Here is a 21,236-nt window from a genome sequence, read left to right as displayed (position 1 = left end):
TTTTACTTCCAAGATATGGCGCTGTTTTTAAAAATAAGCATGTTTTTACCTAATCACGGGTGATATCTATATAATATAAGTATGTATATAAAAACATATGCGTATTTGAATGCAACATTATTTTCAAAATTTCAAAGCAATCTGTGAAGAACTTTCGGAGATTTAAGATTTTGAACAAATGAACATTTACATTAAATATATAGATATAATCCCTGCTTTTCATGTTACATTTTTTATAGACAGAAAACAAGTTTTTTTCGCAACTTATTCAGAATTCATTATGTATTAACTCATATTTATGTAATATGAATGTAAGTACCCATATGGGTGCTACAAGATCTGGTATGATATTAAATTTGATGGTCTTCAAAATATAAAAAATTATCTAAAAAAGTTCTTGCAAACATGTTTCACATCATTCCTTATTGTATTGTGAAGGAGATAATGACATTTGTTGAACTAATAACAAGACACTTGTCACCTCAGGAGAGAGGGTTACTACCACGGAAATAATTCTTCTCAGTTTTATGGAGAATCCTTCTAAGAACATTCATAGTTTAAACATGGGGGCATTTTCTTCCTTCATAGGCATCACCCAAGGACTGACGCACATTAAGGATTCAGGAGCCCAGGCCATTTGGCTGTCCCCCATCTTTAAGTCTCCGATGTACGACTTTGGATATGACATTGCTGACTTCAAGGAGATCCAGCCTGAATATGGAACCATGCAAGACTTTGATAACCTTCTGCTGGCTGCTAAGAATCTTGGTAAGTGGTAAAACCATGGAAGAAAGACACACACACAACTGCCTTTCTGTATAACACTTAAAACCAAATATCTGTGATATTTGATATATAAAATCAAAGCTCAACTATTTATAATAATGTGGTGGTAAGAATTCATATTTTCATATTCATATTTTAGTTTTTAATAATGTTTCACCAGTTAAAATATTGAATGAATGAAAAGATTTCCTAATACTATGTATGAATATTATAATATAAGAGCGAGCTTGTCATGTTGATAAATTTGAAAGGAAACTGATATAACTAAAAACAAGAATAATAATTATAAAGTGTCAATTCATAATTTGGTTAAGTTTGTACATTATTGACTTAACTTCTTGATCACCGACACAAAATTTTCGCCGTGCGCCATCTGATTCTATTTTTGTAATAACTTACTTGTATTTGCAAAATGAAGTTTTTGTAAATTGTACTGTCTTGCCAGAAAATGTGTTTTCACAAATTATATATAATCTACCATAAGTATTTTCCCCAGAATAGCTCGTTCAATATATAGAAATGATTTTTTGAAAATATCCAAGAGGAACGGCAAGGAATAACTTATCCGTACTAGATATATGGTATACCTTTTGACTAAAAATATTATTCAGTTTGGTTGGGTATTTTGGCCTAAAATCCAAAATTAAGTTTTGTCTGAAAAAGACTGCGCATTCGCAAGGATATGTTGGCGCACAAGAGGTTAAGAGGTAATTACATTAAGTTATATATTGTAAAGAATATTGTTAAAGCATGTATAAAAATAATTGACCGGTCCATGGCTGAGTTCACATCGCATTTGGATCCCACCCAGGCGTAGTGTGTTCAATTCCTCGGCTGGCTAAGTCCTCCATCACAATACAAGCAAAATTTTCCGCTTACTGTGGTGGTAGTAGGAGATTTTCAAATATTGTCAGGTTATTCGTAACCCGGGAATGTTTATCTTTCTTTAAAAAAAAAAATAATAATATAATAAAATTAAATGTCACAATTTTCACAGTCCTCCTCACTCGGGTTTCCTGTTCTGAGCCGGCCTATGATTAATATGTTATAAATAATTGTTTCTGAACATATAAATTAGTTTAATAGTTTAAATTATAATATAGGTTCCACTCAAAGATATTAGAAGAACGAGATATGCTATGTTGGCCGCCGGACCGTAGCCGGAGTACTACCTAATTAGGGTACTTTGAACGGTATCGGGACGTGTACGCACAGAAATCTGTTCTATGTATTAGTGCGGATACCTTAGCGTAAGCGAAGATGTGCAGTAGTATTGGTGAACAAAACCGGCGACACTCGGCAAAACAATTCCACTCAGTACGAACTGCTCATAGCACATCTCGTTCTTCTAATATCTTTGGTTTCACTGTAAAACGGTATTGTTTGTTTTGTAATGCGTTTATAATATATTTTACAGATATCAAAGTAATTCTGGACTTTGTACCAAACCACAGCAGTAATGAGAGTGACTGGTTCAACCTGTCTGCCAACAGAACCCAAGGATATGAAAACTACTTTGTGTGGGCTGATGGAAAACCTGACCCCAACAACACGGGGAATACACTGCCACCAAACAACTGGGTATAAAAACACTTTTTAAAATTTTGTATCAAATATTAGATACGTGAAAAGAAGAACAACATAATTTATTGTTCTTTGTCTAATTTACAGGTCAGTGTTTTCCGCAAGAGTGCTTGGGAGTGGAACGCAGTGAGGGGCCAGTATTATCTTCACCAGTTTGTCATTGGTCAGCCCGACCTCAACTACAGAGAACCTCGTTTGGTAGAAGAGATGAAGGTAAGTTTATTAAATCTGAATTCTATGATTTCATTTGCTGAAATTAAATAGTTTCTCTGAATTTTTAATGTGACGTATCCACTTGTTTGCAGCAATAATGACACAATTCAAAATTAATAATTTTTCAGGAAATGAGGTAGAATATTTTTAATTATTGTAACAATATTGTGAAGCAATGCTGACACTTACCACCGGCTCTCGTTGCAACTTTTGGTAGGTCAGGTACTTATGTCATTTTACTAGTAAAAAGTACATGTGGAAATGGTTCATTTGACCAAATAAGTCAAATATGGATATTTTTAATGTTTGATAAATGTCATTATTGTAGCAAACATTATCATTACAAGTGTTATAATAGTATTATTATGTAACTGCTTGCTTACTGGTCATATTTTTTCCAGAGTGTCTTACGTTTTTGGCTGGACAAGGGAGTTGGAGGCTTCAGAGTAGATGCTGTCCCTTTCCTGTTTGAAGTAGACCCAAAAGATTTTGGTGGTAAATTCCCTGATGAGCCTCTCAGCAACATCATTGGACCGAGCCCAGAAGACAATGACTACACGGACCACATCTACACCCAGAACCAAGAGCCCACCTACGACATGATCTACCAGTGGAGAGCGGTGCTGGATGAGTTTGAGCAGAAAGACGGCATGCCTCGTGTGATGCTTGTCGAGGCATATACCGATGTCAAAAATGTGATGAGATATTACGGAAACGAAACAGTCCGCGGAGCGCACCTGCCATTCAATTTCGAATTCTTAAACGGAATCAACAACAACTCAGACGCCAGAGACATGAAGTTTGTCATCGACAAATGGCAAACTTACATGCCCGTTGGACAGACTGCTAACTGGGTGGTAAGTGGCGCATATTATTTATAAATAATTTAGTAGGCGAGACCTTAACGATATGTAATTATTAATCAACCTTTATTTCAGAACGGAAATCATGACAACCCCAGGATGGCAACAAAGCAAGGAATAGAGAGGGCAGACATCATGAATATGATTGCTTTAATGCTTCCAGGAGTGGCATTGACCTATCAGGTAAAATAACATACGTCAGTTATAACAGTAATAATTCAGCAAGACCGCAACATCATCATACAACTTGAAACATTGCAACCAGCTTAATCTGGGACTTCCTGCCTTTTCCCAGCTTAATCTAGGACTTCCTGCCCTTTCCCAGCTTAATCTAGGACTTCCTGCCCTTTCCCAGCTTAATCTAGGACTTTCTGCCCTTTCCCAGCTTAATCTAGGACTTCCTGCCTTTTCCCAGCTTAATCTAGGACTTCCTGCCCTTTCCCAGCTTAATCTAGGACTTTCTGCCCTTTCCCAGCTTAATCTAGGACTTCCTGCCTTTTCCCAGCTTAATCTAGGACTTCCTGCCCTTTCCCAGCTTAATCTAGGACTTTCTTCAAAATTACAATAAATTACCTATTTACATAACTTCTCTTCCAGGGAGAAGAACTGGCCATGACCAATGGTGAAGTAAGCTGGGAAGAAACCAAGGATCCTCAGGGATGCAACACGGAAGACCCCATCAACTACAACAAAGTGTCTCGAGACCCCGCACGAACCCCCTTCCAGTGGGACGACTCTGTCAATGCCGGATTCTCTACGGCCAACACGACATGGCTGCCGGTGGCCAGCAACTACAAGACAGTCAACCTAAAAGCTCAGCAGGCTGCCCCTAAGAGTCACTTTAAGGTACATATTTATTTTCTTTGTAATTAATGACGCACAACATGCATCATATCTAAAGCTGGAATCCCATCTTATCTATTTTATGAATTATTTCATAGAATATATGAGATAGATCAGTGAAAACAGGCTTTTTATAAAATAGAAACCAAAAGTTGAATCAACTTCAACTTTAGTTATAAAATAGACTGTAGATTCTCGTATAATGAGGTGATGTGTTGGTGAGGTAGTGAGATGTTTGTGTATTGGCACTACAATTTCGTATTTCGTGTATGCCACATTTTTGTATTAAAGACATACAGCATCAGACATGGAAACAGGGCCGGCGCAATTGGAGCAGTCCGCTCCGGGCGCCTAATTGCCAAGGCGCTAATAATACCTAAAATCTAACAGTCCTAACCCATCCCCCTTGAGATTATTTTTCATAAAAACGGCGCTACGCAAAAATACAAATCATCCAAATATGATTGATTGCAATGATCACCTACCTCGGCGTCTTCTAGTTTTCATAAGGAGTGCCAAAATTTTAACTGCGCCAGGTGCTGTTTGGCTCAGGGCTGACCCTGCATGGAAGTGGGTATATAATACAAAAGACAATATCATGCATTGGTCGCAGTCATTCATTCACTTTACCTCGTTACAGTATTTTTGTACCTCACACAAACTCATTCCGAAATTGTGTCCTACCAACACCAGCATAAATGAGAAATTGACGGTAAATAAACATTCAAGTTAATTTTTTGAGTTCAGCTTTCTTGTATGCCCGTCAAAAATGAATATATTATTATTTGTTAAATTTTTTATCATACTTGGCTGTGATACATATTATTATTAGTAAGAGATAGTTAGTAATAATATAATTATTTATTTCAGTTCTATAAAGATGTTGTCGCTTTGAGAAACACCACTGTACAAATCGAGGGAGATTTGACCACCAAAGCAATTACCGCAGATGTTCTTGCCATCATGAGGTTTGTTTCCTGATGCATAGTACATTTATTCTAATAAACTTTTATCATAGTTATTTAATTTCAAAACTAACAAGGGATTATTTTTATATTATAGGTCTCTGCCAAACGAACCAACAACTGTAGCTATTGCTAATTTGGCCACAACTTCCCAAACTGTGGACTTGACTCCATTCTTCCGAGCACTCCCAGCAGATTTGGAGGTCTACTCTTCTGGTATCAGCTCAAAACTCGAAAAAGGGTAACTTCTTAAGTCAATTAATTAATTATAGTTGCCAGCTCACAGTACCCAGTCCTTTTGATAAAAATAATAATTCATAGATTCCACTTGTAACTCGTCTGTCCGTCATAGCTATTTTTCTTTAATTACATTCTATCCCCACTTTTTCCTCCCTAAGCCATATTTTCTCACAAATATATACTATACTTCTTTCAAAACCAACTCTTTTTTTAAAAAACAAACTTTCATTTTGTTTATTAAAAAAGGAACATACTTTCAAATAGATCTACCAAAGAACTATCTCCCAAATGTTGTAAATAAATGTACATAACTTCAATAATAATGAATTTTTAAGCAATTTTGCATTTATCAGCCTTGTGGTGTAATATTACTACGGGAATAGGTACTTTAAATCAATTAAATTGGTTACATGAAAGAAAATTTGTATACACCACTATTTAATCAGATATTTAATTTCACTAATTTATTTATTTATTTAATTCAAAAAACAGTTTTACATAAAAAGCATACTCTGCACATCTCACTAGAGCATTCCTGTATCAAGATGTGTAGCTTTACAATAATATCATTTAAAAAAAATACATATGTAAATTTAAAATAATAACAACATTAAATTAAATTTAAACAAAAAAAGAAAAGTTTATGACACGGACGTTTCGAGACCGGTAGACAAAAATAAACAAAATTTTAGTAACAAATGTATGAAAAAAATAAAAACAAAAAAGTCAACAAAAGAAGCATTATTAAGTAAGTTGGCAACAATAATATTCTTCTGTTAACTAAAGTACAAGGTACCTGTGCTGGCTTATCAGACACAAGCATAGGGCAACCATACTAACAATTACAACATGGATAGTATGAATAATAGATTATAAGAAAAAATAAAAAAGGTAAATAATAACCGATAGGTAAGTAGATAATATTATAATAAAAAGTAAGTAAGTAAATATTTTAGCTAGACAATAATTAAAGTAAATATTAATACGATAATTAAGTAGATAATAATAATTAACATAATAATAAATAACCAAAAGTTATTTTAGAAGTAAATAAGTGCATGCGCAGTAAGTAAATAAGGATTGTATCGAAACAGAGCTTCCACAAGGAATTATGATATAAGCGACAACATGGGTGATCCAAAATCATCATTCTCAGCTAGTACGGAGATTTTGACCATTTTCTTGAATGAATTTAACGTACCTATAGTTTTTATATTTTCTCCAAGCATTTTATATTTTCTCCACTAATAATCGAGTTGTTTCAAAACCAATGGTGTCTTCGTTAAAGAAATTAAATTAAATTAAAATTAAACCAATTAAGCCCCGACAAGGCTGAGGTCTGTGGTTTATTCAGGAGGCTGATATTCTGGGTTTAATTCCCAGATGCAAACGAATCATTTTATAATTTTTCTGTTTCATATTTTTCATTTGAGAGTTGTTATCTTCAATGATCAATTATTGATAATTTAATTTTTGTCTTTTCCAGAACTCGTGTGAAGACAGCCAACTTGACTCTATCTCCTTACGATGCAGTCATTCTTGTTACGCCGTAGTGTCATACAAATAAAGGATTAATAATTTATTGTAAAAAAAAAATAAATTAAGAATAGAAAATAATATGAACATTTTACAAGAGTTTTTTTTATTGAGATTGCTTATTGTAGAGGTTTATTTAAAAATATACACTTAATAACACATTTAAATAAACATTAAAACTTATTAACTAGAAATATGCATATAAAAGTAGTTAGGTATATAACTCCATTATAATAATAAATTGTTAGATAACAATTGGCGCATAAACATAAGGCATTATGGATTTCCACCAAAACATAGGAAACAGGACTTTTATTGATGCCATATTGTGTTGGAAAAGTAATTTCAAATATCCATGGCTCCCTCCAGAAAACACAAACAGTCCACAGTGTCAATAACGGCATCCAAGTCTTTTTTGGTGATGATTTTTCTTTTACCTTTAGCTGTGTAGCTATATGCTTCTTTGGCTATTGAGTCTATGAACAATTCCTGTAACAATACAAATATTGGAGATTTAATGATTATAAGATAAGATTCAAGGCTACTAAGTCCAGACCAAGTGTTCAAAATATAATTCTGTTGTAAAGTAAAAACAATAATTATCTAGTCATAAATACAAACGGTACCTATATTATTTTCTTTCTGAGCAGTAAAACAATTCTCTGTGCATGTGCTCTAAATTTTGCATAAGCCTAGTGTTCACGGATGAGCGTGACCTCATAGGCCGAGCATTTCTGTATAGAAGTGAATACGAAGGTAGTCTCAGAAGTACCGGACTTAAATGGTGGTCGTTGTTTGGTGAATGATGAAGAAAATACACAAAATGGCATTGGATGACCGTCGACTGAAAGTGCACAAGCTAGCAGACATGGTAGACATTTAAAAAGTGCTGTACATGGCATATTGACTGAAAATTTCGGCATGGGGAAGCTATGAGAAAGATGGGTTGCACATTTGCTCACAATGGAACAAAAACAGCGTCATGAGGATGTTTCAATGGAGTGTTATGCGGCAATAAAGCAGAGTTTTTGCTTCGATTCATAACCATGGATGGACAACCATGGGATGAAAGAACAGTCAAAACAATGGACCGAAAGGGGAGAATCGGCTCCAAAGAAGACCAATACAGTTCCATTTGCTAGCAAGGTCATGGCCTCAGTTTTTTGGCATAATTTTCATTGACTATCTTCAAAAAGGAAAAAAAATCAACAGCGAGTATTATACGAACTTATTGCAGCATTTAAGTGACGAAATCAAGAAAAAACAGTCACATTTAGAGAAACAGAAAGAGTTGTTTCATCAAGACAATGCATCAGTTCACACATCCGTTATCGTGATGACCAATATCTATAAGTTAAAGTTAGAGTTGCTTCCTCACCCACCCAATTTTCCAGATTTAGCCCCCTCGGATTATTTAGTTTTTCAAAACTTGAAAAAATGGCTCGGTGGTACAAGATTTGCCAACAATGAAGAAGTGGAATCTACGGTGGATGGTTATTTTGAGTTCGATGGTTCTCACTATAAACAGGGTATCAAAGCTATTGAACATTGCTGGGGAAAGTGTATCAAGCTAAATGGAGACCATGTTGAAAAAGAAAGATAGTTATTTTTTTGTGTTTTCTTTGTTAGGTCGGGTACTTCTGGAACAACCCTCATACTAGGCAATAATTTAAGACCTAGTGGTAGACACTTGAAGCTAATAGTAACATAAGCCAGTAACTACAAATGTCCACCACGTCAGGTACTTCTGGGACAACCCTCATACTAGGCTATAATTTCCAGACCTATTGGTCGACACTTGAAGCTAATAATAACACAAGACAGTAACTACAAATGCCCACCACGTCACATACTTCTGGGACAACACTCATACTAGGCTATAATTTCCAGACCTATTGGTAGACGCTTGAAGCTAATAATTACATAAGACAAACTACAAATGCCCACCACGCTGCTCTGATAATGGATACTGGTTTTGCACAATGTTGGAAGCAGTTCTACATAAGGTATATATTATTAGTTTATATGAAAAGGGATAGAATTCGAAATACTAATTCGTTCAAAAGCCGTTATAAAATGCTAGAGTTAAGTCATTTTTTTAGTAGATATCTTAACGTAGGTACTATTGAAATATCGGTGAGAGCAATAGTTATTAGCGAGGGAAACAATACCATAACTAAGTTATCATTACCGTAGCTTTCGTGACAGCAAAAACAGCGTCACTACTCGCGAGATTGACATCGGGGTCCATTTTCATTATAGTTTTTATTCTCGCTAAAGGAAGCTGTGTAAATTTCACTGTTTCAGGTTTATTTTTGTCAGTTTGATCATTTTTAGTGGGTTCACTTTCCTTTTCCGTCAATTCATCTGCAATGTCGGCAACGATCGGAGTTGTATTGACTGTATTGTCGATAATCTCCGGTGTAATTTCTATTTCTTCATCCATGAGACCCATATCTAGATAGTTCTCAGAGTTGACAATGTCGTCATCCATTTTAGTGATATAAACTGTTAATATATAACACGCAAGGAAGTTATGTTTATGAACTTAGCATGAGGTTTGTAATGATTGATAACCATGCAATTCGTATTTTGACAGAACTAAGAACTATGTTTGACAATGATCATTTGTCGTTCGCTTCGCGCGTTAAATCTTAAAGTTGTTTATCTATGGTTTCTTGATATGGCTAGTGTGATTTTCGTGTAAATATTCGTCGACTACGGATTTAGAAAATTTTTGTTTTGTTTCCGATTTTTCCTCTTCGATTTGATTTTCGAAAATTTTACCATTTAAAATGCCCCGGCTTCTGGTGGTATCCGGAGCGCAGAAGTAAATTACAGTGAAAATAACGCTCGAGTTTGAAATAATAGTTTTGACTTAGGGCCGGCCTTATGTGGGGACAATTGGAGCGGTCGGCTCCGGGCGCGTAATTACATTGGCTCCAAAGCACTGAAAATACCACATTAATAACAGTCCTAACACATCGCTTTTGAGATTATTTTTCATAAAAACGGCGTTACTCAAAAATAAAAATCATACGTTAAATTTTACAGCTTTTGACAAGGAGCGCGCAAAATGTTACTTGCGCAAGGCGCCATTTGGCTCAGGGCCGGAGTTCTGTGATACAAAAAATATATTTTAAGAACCTTGGACTGATCAAAAGACACGTTTCTAATTTTCTCATAACATAAATCAAAACCAAAATTTTCTCCGAAATGATTTGAAAAAGAACGTAATTATAAAATATTTAGAATTTAGGTAACATTCAAAAAATATCAAATAAGAAATTATTTGATTTGTCTAAAGAAAGGTCACTATATCAATGACAATACTTTTTTCAAACTTTCTTCATGTCTGAAAAATGCAGGTATTTGTAATGTTTACCAAATGCTAAGAAGAAAGCTAAATAAACAAGACGATTTCACATTGATAGAAATTATTCTTCTTCAACCACTGCCCAATGGCCACCATCTTGAAACGGAACGTGCAAGCTAATTTACAGACCGGTGAAATACAAAACGGTCGAGTGGAAACAGGACGTTGATACGCTTAGTCTTTTAAATACACGGTGTCCGGAAACTCGTAGTACAAGCGGGAAGCTATTTTAGGGTTAAAGTTTTTTCTGGTGTTTAGAGTTGAATAACAGATGTTTTAACCCTGCAGAGCAGAAATATTTTATGATTACACAGGGTTAAATGAAGGGTGATTTCAAAATAATGCTTCAAATCCGAGTTTCTTCATTTGTTTTAATTTCAAATAGTTTTAAGTAGTTGGGTACTTTGATCTTCAGTAATAATTTATAAGAATTTGATTAAAAAAAAAAAAAAAAAAAAAATCAACTTCAAACTCGATTTACTCGATAACGAAAGCTCAAATAAAAAAAATATATACTACAAAATCGACTCCAAATGTGATGTAGATTCACCAGTTTCCCGCTTGTACTACGAGTTTCCGGACACCCTGTATATACTTCACCAATACTTCAAATTATAAGGAGTATTTTATGTTTATTTTTTAAATTTTATTTGACTACCAGTCTCAACTGCCCGGAACCTGTGAGACTATAGCACCCCTAATCGGGGTTTATTGTGTGGATGAATGAATGAGGGGGGAGGGGAATAAGAGTTACCTATTTTTAATAGATAAAAAATAGTAATATATAATAATCGTAATAAATCATATTTGGATGATTTGTATTTTTAATAGGGCCGTTTTTATGAAAAATCATCTCAGGGCGAAAAGAAAAGGCGTGTTAGGTGTCAAGTTTCGGTGCCCGGAGCGGACTGCTCCAATTGCGTCCGCATAGGGCCGGCGCACAGTGGACGGAATGAAGAAAAAACACGAATTAATTGTTTGATGGCTAAATATTAGTGCAATATTTTTTTTAATCTTATTAATGAATTATAACTATTTTTAAGTAAAAATATTAATTTATTATTATAAATGGCTTTTTCTCCATTTCGTCATTAATTGTAGTGAAAAATTCTTAATGTTTTTGTAAAATGTAGGGCTCAAAATGTTAGAACCTGCCGCTATGTGGTATTTTTGTGTTACGTAATTAATTAAAAACTATTTTAATTTCGCAGAAGTGGCATTTAATATACCCCGTTTTTTTAATGCCTCGAATAATTCTCTCCGGAGAATGCATATAGGCCTTCCTGAAAATAACAAAATTGTTCAAGGAAGGACAAAAGATGATCACAATTTATATATGACATTAAAGGTGAGACTTCAGTCTACAATACTTATATATTCATAAATGGGAACAAACGATGTTTTGTTTCTAAATGCTAATAGAAATATGCATTTTAACAGCAAAAAAATTCAAAAATAGTGTAAAATTAGATGTTAGTTCAAATCTCACACACATGATATATTGATATATAGTTTTGTAAATTAAATTAAGAATATCTTGAGGAATGTCAGCCATAAGAAACTTTTGTAAATATATCCAAAAGTCACTTATTACACAACCGTCTCTGCTCACGCGTAGGAATGAACTGAAAAACGCGATGCCGAACATTCAACTTACGACACACTTTGCAGCGTTGCCAAACTTCCATCAAGCCCTATTGACATATTTAAATTAACACATAAAATGCAGAAACTATTGTACTACACTAAAAAAAATATAAATATTAAAAAAATTAACGTATGCAAAAACCACTTAATTCGCGTTTTTTTTCCATTCCGTCCAAAGTGCGGCGCTGCTTGGTACCCAAGAAGAGGTTCTTGCTAATATTTTTGCTGATTGAGGGAGAAGGCTTTGTCTGTTCTCGTATACGGTATGGTTCCTGCTTGTATGGGTGTAATGAATTCAATTTCGCTTTAATTCAAATGATAAAGTACCTACCTATTAAGGCGATGCACTACGTAGTAATGTAAAATCATGTGTTTTTGTTTTGAAAATTTGGTCGCCTAGAAATGTTTCAGATGCTTTAATTAAATACCGCGAGTATAATACATCTTGGCCTTTGGAATAATCGAGTAAACTTTACAAAAGTCTTTTTATAAGCCCAGAAAAAAAAATTATAAGGCCTATGAAAACTGCTTTGAAGTTCATAATTTCCTACTTACGAACCCATTTTCGGTTATGGTTTTATTGTATAATTTGGAAAATTAAGTTATTTATAAAATGATCGGAAAACATTTAAATCTTTATGCCTGAACATCCACAAAATAAAATAAAAGGCACTTTTTGGCCATGTTTTTTTCTTGCCTAAATCAAAACAGCTGGATGGTGTTAAGAGTGAATTTAAGCCTTATCGCCATCTACGTAAGGAGTGTTATTGATGGCGACTCGATTCTTTAAAATAAAAACAATTTTCTCATTTTTTAAATTGGAATTAATTTTTCAATAATTCAGACTATTCTGTGATTTTTCATGAGTCTGCACTAGTTTAAAATAAATGTGTATTTGCTATAGGTAAGGTAATAAAACAAGTTATTTAAAAGTCACATTATTATATATTTATTGTTCATTGATATAAAGTAAATATAAATGTTATCATAAAAATATCATAGGTTTTATTATCAGATAATTAATGTTGATCAAAATACACAAAGTAATTTCTTCCAAAAAGGTGTTTTCTTTTTGGTAACAGGAAGAGCGGCGAGGATCGCCGAGTCAAAAACATCTTTTAAACGGCTTTTTGTTTTAGAAGACGTTTCGATGTAGGGGGCATTTAGTTTAGAGGCCAGAATCCTGGCTTCAGACTCTGTCACGGGAGATTCGCAATGCGCCTGAAACATAAAAATTAAATTATTGATGAATTGCTGTAAAAAAAATTCTTCCAGGTCAAAAAACTTAACGGAAATCGAGTCACGTATGTACAGGGTTTTCCAATAAGATGTGTTATTTTGATATTCAATCGTAAAAGATCAATGGTTTCGTTGCTTGTGTGGCACGTAGCGCCGTTTTGTTGAAAGTAAACGTTTTCCAGATCAATACCATCCAATTCCGGCCATAAAAAATCATTAATCATCTCTCGATAGCGCAATCCATTCACCGTAACTATTGCTCCAGACTCATTTTCGAAAAAGTAAGGTCCGATGACTCCGCCGGATCATAAACCGCACCAAACAGTCACACGTTGAGAAAAGAGTGGCTTTTCAACAATAACTCTTGGGTTTTCCGAGCCCCAGATGCAACAATTTTGCTTGTTGACGAAGCCACCGAGGTGGAAATGGGCCTCATCACTCAAGATGATTTGCATTTGATTCACTCAAGTGAATTTTAATATTTTCAATGCGTTGTTGAAGCGTGTATCGTTCCATTTTTATTAATGGCGTAGTTTCTACTTGTCAAATGTCAAAAAATGACAGCTTCAAAAGTAACATCTACCGAAATGGCGGGCTATTCAAAATAACACCTCTTATTGGAAAACCCTGTATATCAAATACAATTATAAAAGACTTTTTTATGTATATAGACCTGAAACAAACGGCGCCTGGCGCTAGTAAAAATCTCAAGGGAGCTGTATTAAGTGTTAGGTATTATCAGATACTTGGCTCCATGATCCTTGGCAAGCGGACTTCTTCAATTGCGCCTACACAGGGCTGCCCTGACCCACCCCGAATTCCGTTTTAAATGTTTGGATGGGTTGGCGAAAAAATATTTGAAATGTATTTTTTGAATACCGCATTTATGTAAGTGATAATAATGCATTATATAAATGTTATTTATAATATTACTATATTTTTAGTAAAAAAATAGTATTCACCTTAAGTTCATAGGCGGTGTGTCCGCACTCCCTGAGGTCGGCCTGCGTGCCCACGAGCACGAGGGGCGCGCGGACGGATTGCACGGCGGGCGCCCAGCGGCTGGCAATGGCGCGGAAGGAATCTGGCTTCATCACGGAGAAGCACAGCATTATCACATCCGTGCCGGGGTAGCACAGTTCCCTTAAACCCTTCAAGGAGTCTTGGTCCTGGAAACAATTAGAGAGATATTATTATTAGTACATGAGTTATTTTGGTTTATTTTATAATTATTTTTTTAATAAAGATACGTTTTACATTAATATATACGAGTATATTCAAATTTTTTGTATGTATTTGCAATAAAACATGTATAAGTATCTAATAAAAAAACTATTTCAAAGAATGTATCTTGTCATTAAATTAAATTCTTCTTTGTCTAGAATGTCGAGACTTGTAAACTCAAGTCAGAGCATTGAATTTTTTGGTGTAAGTCTAAGGACGGGTTGTTTCGGAGAATTTGAACAATTCATCAAATTTCAACGTTCATTTTCGGGTTCTGTGAAAGTCCTATTCAAGTTCTGTTATTATATCATTGTAGGCTAGTTGCTTGACAAAACTGAAATAAAAACAGAACTTGAAAAAACCTTTCACAGAACTTGAAAATGAACGTTGAAATTTGATGAATTGTTCAAATTCTCCGAAACAACCCGTCCTTAATGACTTTCAAAAAGCGATACGTAATGTGTAATTTTTCACAACTTAATCGTTATTGATGCTATGACTTGTAGTTATTTTCTATATGAACATTTTCTATTTTACATTGTCTTTGCCCTTCACATTCATGTACTCTCCATTCACTGTCATCTATATTTTCTTATTCGTGTCAATATTATGGTTTTAATGGACATATTATCCGTAAATTAATAAATAAATAAATTAACTGATCTTTTATTCCATTCTATTCATACTTATGTTTTTTTATTTTTATTTCATCTCTTTTTTTTTTCATTGTAATCTAAAGAATTGTGGCATTTAAATTTTTATGAATAAAAAAACACTAAAAAAACGCTGAAATAAGTATATTAATTTTAGTTTTTTACACTACAAAGTTGAATATTCACGAATCTTCTTCAATGGCGCTACAGCCCATTTCGAGCCTTGGCCTCCTTTAACATGAGCCTCCACCGCCCTCTGTCCTCGGCCGTCGTCTTCCAATCTGCAACGTGGAGTAGTCCTCTGGTATCTTTCCTGACATCGTCCTCCCATCTCAGCCTAGGTCTGCCCGCCTTTCGTTTGCCTCCCGGGTGTCCTGTTAGAACCTTCTTTGGTACACGTGTGCTTGGCATTCGGTGCACATGTCCGGCCCATCTTAGTCTTTGGAGCCGTAAATGAGTAGAGAGTCTGGCAGCTTGGTAGATGTCATATAGCTCCTTATTGTGGCGGATTCTCTATGCCTCTCCCTCTCGCACTGCTCCTAAGATTCTTCGAAGTACCTTTCTTTCGAAGGTGTCCAGCCGTTCCGCAGACTTTGCTGTCAGTGTTCCCGCCTCACGTCCATAGGCCAAGACCGTTCTAATAATTGTTTTATACAGGGTTATTTTGGTTTTCCTATGGACGTTTCGGGATTTGAACACTGGCAGCAACGCGAAGTAAGTGTTGTTAGCGGCTGTGATGCGCTTTCTTACTTCTACTGGATCTTCGTTGTCCTGCGTTATGATGGAGCCCAGGTAGGCAAACTCTTCGACCACTTCAAAGTTATAGGAGTTTTTAAAATTCACTTTATCTTTTATTCTGCGGTGTGGGGTTCTGGTTTGCATCATGATTTTAGTTTTGTTCTCATTGATTTGCAAGCCCACCTCTCTTGCTGCAGTCTCCAAAGGGTCAAACACCTCTCTTACAGCCTGTAAGGATCTTCCGACAATGTTAAGGTCGTCTGCATATCCAACTATTTGATTGCTTTTGTAGCAAATGTTTGAGTCGGTAGCAATCATTGTCTTCCTCACGACGTGCTCCAGAACAATATTGAAAAGAGTGGGAGCTAAGCCATCACCTTGTTTCAGCCCCTGGGAGACGTTAAAATCCTCCGTTGTTTCACCTCCTATCCTTACTCGACATCGTGAACCAACCATCGTTGCTTTTACAAGCTTGACTATTTTGGGCGGTATACCAAAATTTAGGAGTATTTCATATATTTTCTCCCTATCTATACTGTCATATGCCTGTTTGAAGTCAACAAATAGTTGATATATGTCTATATCGAATTCCCAGCATTTTGTCAGGATTTGTCGAGTAGTAAAGAGTTGATCAGTGGTGGATCTCCCCCTCCTAAAACCTGCCTGATACTCTCCCAGCAAGTTCTCTGAATGACGTTCTAGTCTTTCTTTCAAAATTGTTGTGAAGATTTTAGACGCTGTACAAAGTAGCGATATTCCTCTGTGATTTTCACATTTCAATTTGTCTCCCTTTTTATGTATGGGGCATATTATAGGTACTAGTTTGCCACTCTTCTGGTACTCTTTCGGCGGTCCATATTTTTACAATACGATTGTTAGCAGGTTTTTCAGATGTTCGTATCCATATTTATAGAGCTCTGCCGGGATATTGTCTCCTCCCGGTGTTTTATTGTTTTTCAATTTATTTAGGGCAGCCCTTACTTCTGCCACCGATGGCGCTCTAGTCGTTTCATTATTATTTAGCTCATCCGGAATGTGAGTTGGTTCGACTGTCAGGTTGTTATTGGGATTCAAGAGCTGTTGGAAGTATTCTTTCCACCTAGTCTTAATCTTTTCCTTATCTCCTATTATGTCTCCATTACTATCTCTGCACAGGGATGTGTTGGGTTTGAAGCCCTTTTTAAATACATTGACGCCTTTATATGCCTCACGTGGATTGTTATTAACAAAATCATTTTCCATTTTCAACAATATGTTGTTAAAATATAGTCTCTTCTTTCTTTTAATCAAATGGTTAGCATCTCTTCGTGCTTGTTCGTAGGCTTGTCTTTTTGATCTTGTTCCTCTTTCTATACATAATTTTCTTAGCTCATTTTTCTTGCAGACGCTCTGTATGCACTCCTCATCGAACCAGGGATTTCTAACCTGCCTAGGTCTATTTCCAATGCCTGATTCTGCCGCTGTCAGCAGTGCATCTCTCAGACTGGTCCAATCCTCTTCTAAATCGTTTGAGGAGAGCTGATCACTCAGTTGGTTTGGTAGGTTTGTTGAAAGTGAATATTCACGAATATATGATATTTAACTCAAAATCGCGGTTTTCGCACTTGTGGTTCTTTTGTCGTGATGTTTTTAAAGCAACATAAAACTAAAAAAGAAATTTATTTAGAAAATTTTTATTTGTCACAAATATTTACATATTTATATAATGAATTAATTCTGTACGTCGTTATAGAAATCACCAAAAGAAGTTACGCTTTTTACAATTCGAATAACGACCGACTATTGCTACGCCACTGAAGGTAAGTAAGTATTATTGTCTACCTGATGCAATCGATTGGTATCTATTAGGGTACGTATACATTTGCGAACCGAAACGCGAACCGTACCATAAGGAACGAACCAAATGTTAATGTGCGTTTCACGTTATTTGCGGTTGCTTCGTTTCTTTCCCATAAGTTGAGGTTCAGTTCGGTAGTTTGGCTCGCGGATGTGTACGTAGCATTACGCTAATTGGGTGTCATAATATGGGTGCATTATTATGAGGTACCGTCAGAGATAGGTACCTATCTGTATTTAATTCCACGACACTTTTTTTCAAACCGATATTTTGATATTATTCGAGGTGACGCACGAATTCGAGACGATTGTTTACTTATTGAGAGGTACACTGTAGATTGGTATTACGAGGTCAAAATATTAGAAAATACCTTTTTATGATTTATTATTTACATAAAATATATGTAACGAATGAAATAAAATATTATAATAATGTAATTATGAGATAACTGTTTACATGTTTTATTTATTTTACTAGTGTCTATTTAAGCAAGGTTTGTTCACGATTATGAGGAATATGTAATTATAAATCACAAGCATGTAGATTGAAGTAAGAACCATAAATCTAAAGGTAACGGTCAACGACTTTTGTACAATGTTCGTATGGAGGCTGGTTAGTCCAATGATTTAAGAAACAAAGGGTTTACTACATAAAACGAAAATGTCACTGACTTCACTCAAATATAATATGCCTATCAATTTTCTTTCCAATTTACCTACAAATAATAATAATATAACGAAACATACAAATGTAGGCTGGTTTAGGCAGGAACATATTTTTGACTGAGCGTTTTGCATTTCATCTGTTGTCGTTGAGATAGTGACGTTTCTTTGAAGAAATTGTATAATTCGTAATTTGAAAAACATAATGTTACACAGAATATTTGGTTTATAATTAATTATACAAATTATATACATGATTTCTGTAGAAATTTGGGTTTTGATTTATTAAACGAGAGAAAATTAGCGAGGTCTATATACTGTTCAACAAACTACTAATTAACGACAAAAATTAGAATATTCATAGGCAATGAATACTTCAAACTTGAATGCATTTATAAACTGATCGAAAAACTTATTTACGCATTCGTGGCTTCGAATGGCTTCGCTACTATGTATATTATTTACATCTTGTGAATATAAAAAAAAATAAGAAAAGTATACATAGGCAGTTCGTTAGTTCCTATTTTACCGCCTTTATCATTTTCGGAAGAACAAAATCAATTTTCTAAAAAAGAAAGAGATTGACGCAAAGATGCGTTTTTATTTTTATGTATTATTAAATATATACCTGTCCCGCTGTATCACAGAGCTCGACACCGATTGGCCTTCCATCCACTTCTACTACGACTGTAAAGAAAAGAAAAACACATCTTAATTAGTATTTAGTTGGGTAAAATTGGGACATTTTGATTTGGAAAACATTGATATTATGCTACATATACATCTGCGAGCCGAACTGCCGAACTGAACCTCAACTTATGGGAAAGAAACGAGAAAAGAACGCCGCTTGGAGTTGATTCGTTCCTTTCCCGTAATTCGTGGTACGGTTCGCGTTTCGGTTCGCAAATGTATACGTACCCGTAGATGACGTGTACCCGGCGTTGCTCGACTTTTCTCTACTTTCTATAAATTTTATATGCATGTATAAATTATTCATATGCATGTATAAATTATTTATATGCATGTATAAATTATTTATATGCATGTATAAATTATTCATATGCATGTATAAATTATTTATATGCATGTATAAATTATTTATATGCATGTATAAATTATTTATATGCATGTATAAATTATTCATATGCATGTATAAATTATTTATATGCATGTATAAATTATTTATATGCATGTATAAATTATTTATATGCATGTATAAATTATTAATATGTATGTATAAATTATTTATATGCATGTATAAATTATTTATATGCATGTATAAATTATTAATATGCATGTATAAATTATATGAAAAAAGGATTACTGTGGGTTATTCTTAGGAGGTAGACATATACCACCGTGGACTTTTCTGTAAACCTTTTAAAGATAAACGATTCCGTAGTACATTATTTTGATGTATCTCATAAGGTTTAGCTAGCGTTACCAATAATAATAATAAGCCCCCGAAAATATTTTTTTACGACTTGATACAAAACATCGACTTTTCTCTTCTTTTTATAAATATAATATGCATGTATTATTTACATATAATTTTATTTTATACTATTTAGAGATTATAAGTAATAGAGAATATCATTAAAACCTATAATCTATTTTAATTTGTCACTCAAATCAACTGATAAGAGAGACAAAGAAGTTTTCCTTACAATAACACAATGCAATTTTTAACAAAGAAAATTTCCAATTATATTCAGAAAATAATGCAATATTTTATCTGCTTCGATTATGAATAATTTTATTGTTATTATTGTAATATTTCGTTCAGTGGCCCCTTTCCCAAAAGTTTTTTTAGCACGATGCACTTTTCGCATCCCACTGATGTAAAATATTGCTATTTATTAACAATCTCTTCAAATTATTAGTTTTCCTGTTAAACACGGATTGCAGGCCTTTAACGAATGAATTGAAAGATTTGCTAATAAACTATCAGTAAAACACGAATGGTATAATGGCGATGTCGGAACGCGTGTTGAAAAAAATTCAATTTTTTTCACATTTCGTCATTGGCACGTAGCGCCGTCTTGTTGAAAGTAAACGTTGTCCAGATCAATACCATCCAATTCCGGCCATAAAAAATCATTAATCATCTCTCCATAGCGCAATCCATTCACCGTAACTGTTGCTCCAGCCTCATTTTCGAAAAATTAAGGTCCAATGACTCCGCCGGACCATAAACCGCACCAAACAGTCACACGATGAGGATAGAGAGGCTTTTCAACAATTACTCTTGGGTTTTCAGAGCCCCAGATGCGACAATTTTGCTTGTTGACGAAGCCACCGAGGTGGAAATGGGCCTCATCACTCAAGATGATTTGCATTTGATTCATTCAAGTGAATTTTAATAATTTCAATGCGTTGTTGAAGCGTGTATCGTTCCATTTTTATTAATGGCGTAGTTTCTACTTGTCAAATGTCAAAAAATGACAGCTTCAAAAGTAACATCTACCGAAATAGCGGGCTATTCAAAATAACACCTCTTATTGGAAAACCCTGTATTATTTGGATGATTTGCGTAGCGCCGTTTTTGAACAAAATCACCTCTAGGGCAATATTAGGATAAACACAACTGCACGAACACGTGTTCCGATGTATTATTAAGGACTAATAGTTTATTAGGAAATTGCCTGCTATCACCTCAGGATTTGAATAAATCGGCAATCTGCGCGTGCACACACTGCGCACTCGTGTCAGATTCATTTAAAAGGATAATGAAAAGTGCATCGTGCTAAAATAAGCACGTGTGACTTCGGAAGGAAGGAATTTAAATTGCCAGTCTAAAACATTTGAATAAACTAATGATGTTGACAAT

At 34.7% G+C, this 21,236-nt stretch overlaps 3 protein-coding genes across 3 annotated transcripts in view; 1 reads left to right on the top strand and 2 right to left on the bottom strand.

Annotated features, from left to right (window-relative positions):
- Window positions 1–650: 650 nt before the first annotated feature.
- LOC149426960 (maltase A1-like) lies at window positions 651–7,047 on the top strand. The gene is made up of 9 exons (XM_089639286.1): window positions 651–768; window positions 2,204–2,367; window positions 2,458–2,583; window positions 2,985–3,440; window positions 3,522–3,629; window positions 4,044–4,292; window positions 5,160–5,257; window positions 5,352–5,495; window positions 6,981–7,047. Exons 1-9 carry the CDS (start codon window positions 666–668, stop codon window positions 7,045–7,047), a joined length of 1,515 nt encoding a protein of 504 aa, XP_089495412.1. The 5' UTR covers window positions 651–665.
- Window positions 7,048–7,148: 101 nt separating this feature from the next.
- LOC149426959 (DNA polymerase epsilon subunit 4-like) lies at window positions 7,149–9,655 on the bottom strand. Its single transcript, XM_089639297.1, has 2 exons — window positions 9,222–9,655; window positions 7,149–7,519 (listed from the first exon to the last, which is right to left on the bottom strand). The coding sequence occupies exons 1-2, from the start codon at window positions 9,522–9,524 to the stop codon at window positions 7,376–7,378; spliced, it is 447 nt and encodes a 148-aa protein (XP_089495423.1). The 5' UTR covers window positions 9,525–9,655; the 3' UTR covers window positions 7,149–7,375.
- Window positions 9,656–12,995: 3,340 nt separating this feature from the next.
- Window positions 12,996–21,236, bottom strand: part of LOC149426958 (uncharacterized) — a 63,104-nt gene continuing 54,863 nt past the window's right edge. Inside the window, exons 3-5 of the mRNA XM_089639275.1 lie at window positions 19,035–19,093; window positions 14,255–14,461; window positions 12,996–13,274 (exon numbers count right to left, since the gene is read on the bottom strand). Coding sequence (XP_089495401.1) covers window positions 13,083–13,274; window positions 14,255–14,461; window positions 19,035–19,093 — 458 coding nt within the window. The 3' untranslated portion in view covers window positions 12,996–13,082. The remainder of the gene's footprint in view (window positions 13,275–14,254; window positions 14,462–19,034; window positions 19,094–21,236) is intronic.

This window comes from Hesperophylax consimilis, chromosome 1 (genome assembly GCF_061612785.1).
Source record: "Hesperophylax consimilis isolate HC1 chromosome 1, BYU_Hcon_1.0, whole genome shotgun sequence".
Taxonomy (NCBI): Eukaryota; Metazoa; Arthropoda; class Insecta; order Trichoptera; family Limnephilidae; genus Hesperophylax; species Hesperophylax consimilis.
This window is presented reverse-complemented; position numbering and strand designations above follow the sequence as displayed.

Excerpts from the sequence above, each read along its gene's own strand:
- LOC149426960 (XM_089639286.1), top strand. The coding sequence starts at position 666 with ATGTACGACTTTGGATATGACATTGCTGACTTCAAGGAGATCCAGCCT. Across the intron at positions 769-2,203 it reads GCTGGCTGCTAAGAATCTTG|ATATCAAAGTAATTCTGGAC; the intron begins GTAAGTGGTAAA and ends TATATTTTACAG. Across the intron at positions 5,496-6,980 it reads AGCTCAAAACTCGAAAAAGG|AACTCGTGTGAAGACAGCCA; the intron begins GTAACTTCTTAA and ends TGTCTTTTCCAG.
- LOC149426959 (XM_089639297.1), bottom strand. The coding sequence starts at position 9,524 with ATGGATGACGACATTGTCAACTCTGAGAACTATCTAGATATGGGTCTC. Across the intron at positions 7,520-9,221 it reads TTGCTGTCACGAAAGCTACG|GAATTGTTCATAGACTCAAT; the intron begins GTAATGATAACT and ends GTATTGTTACAG.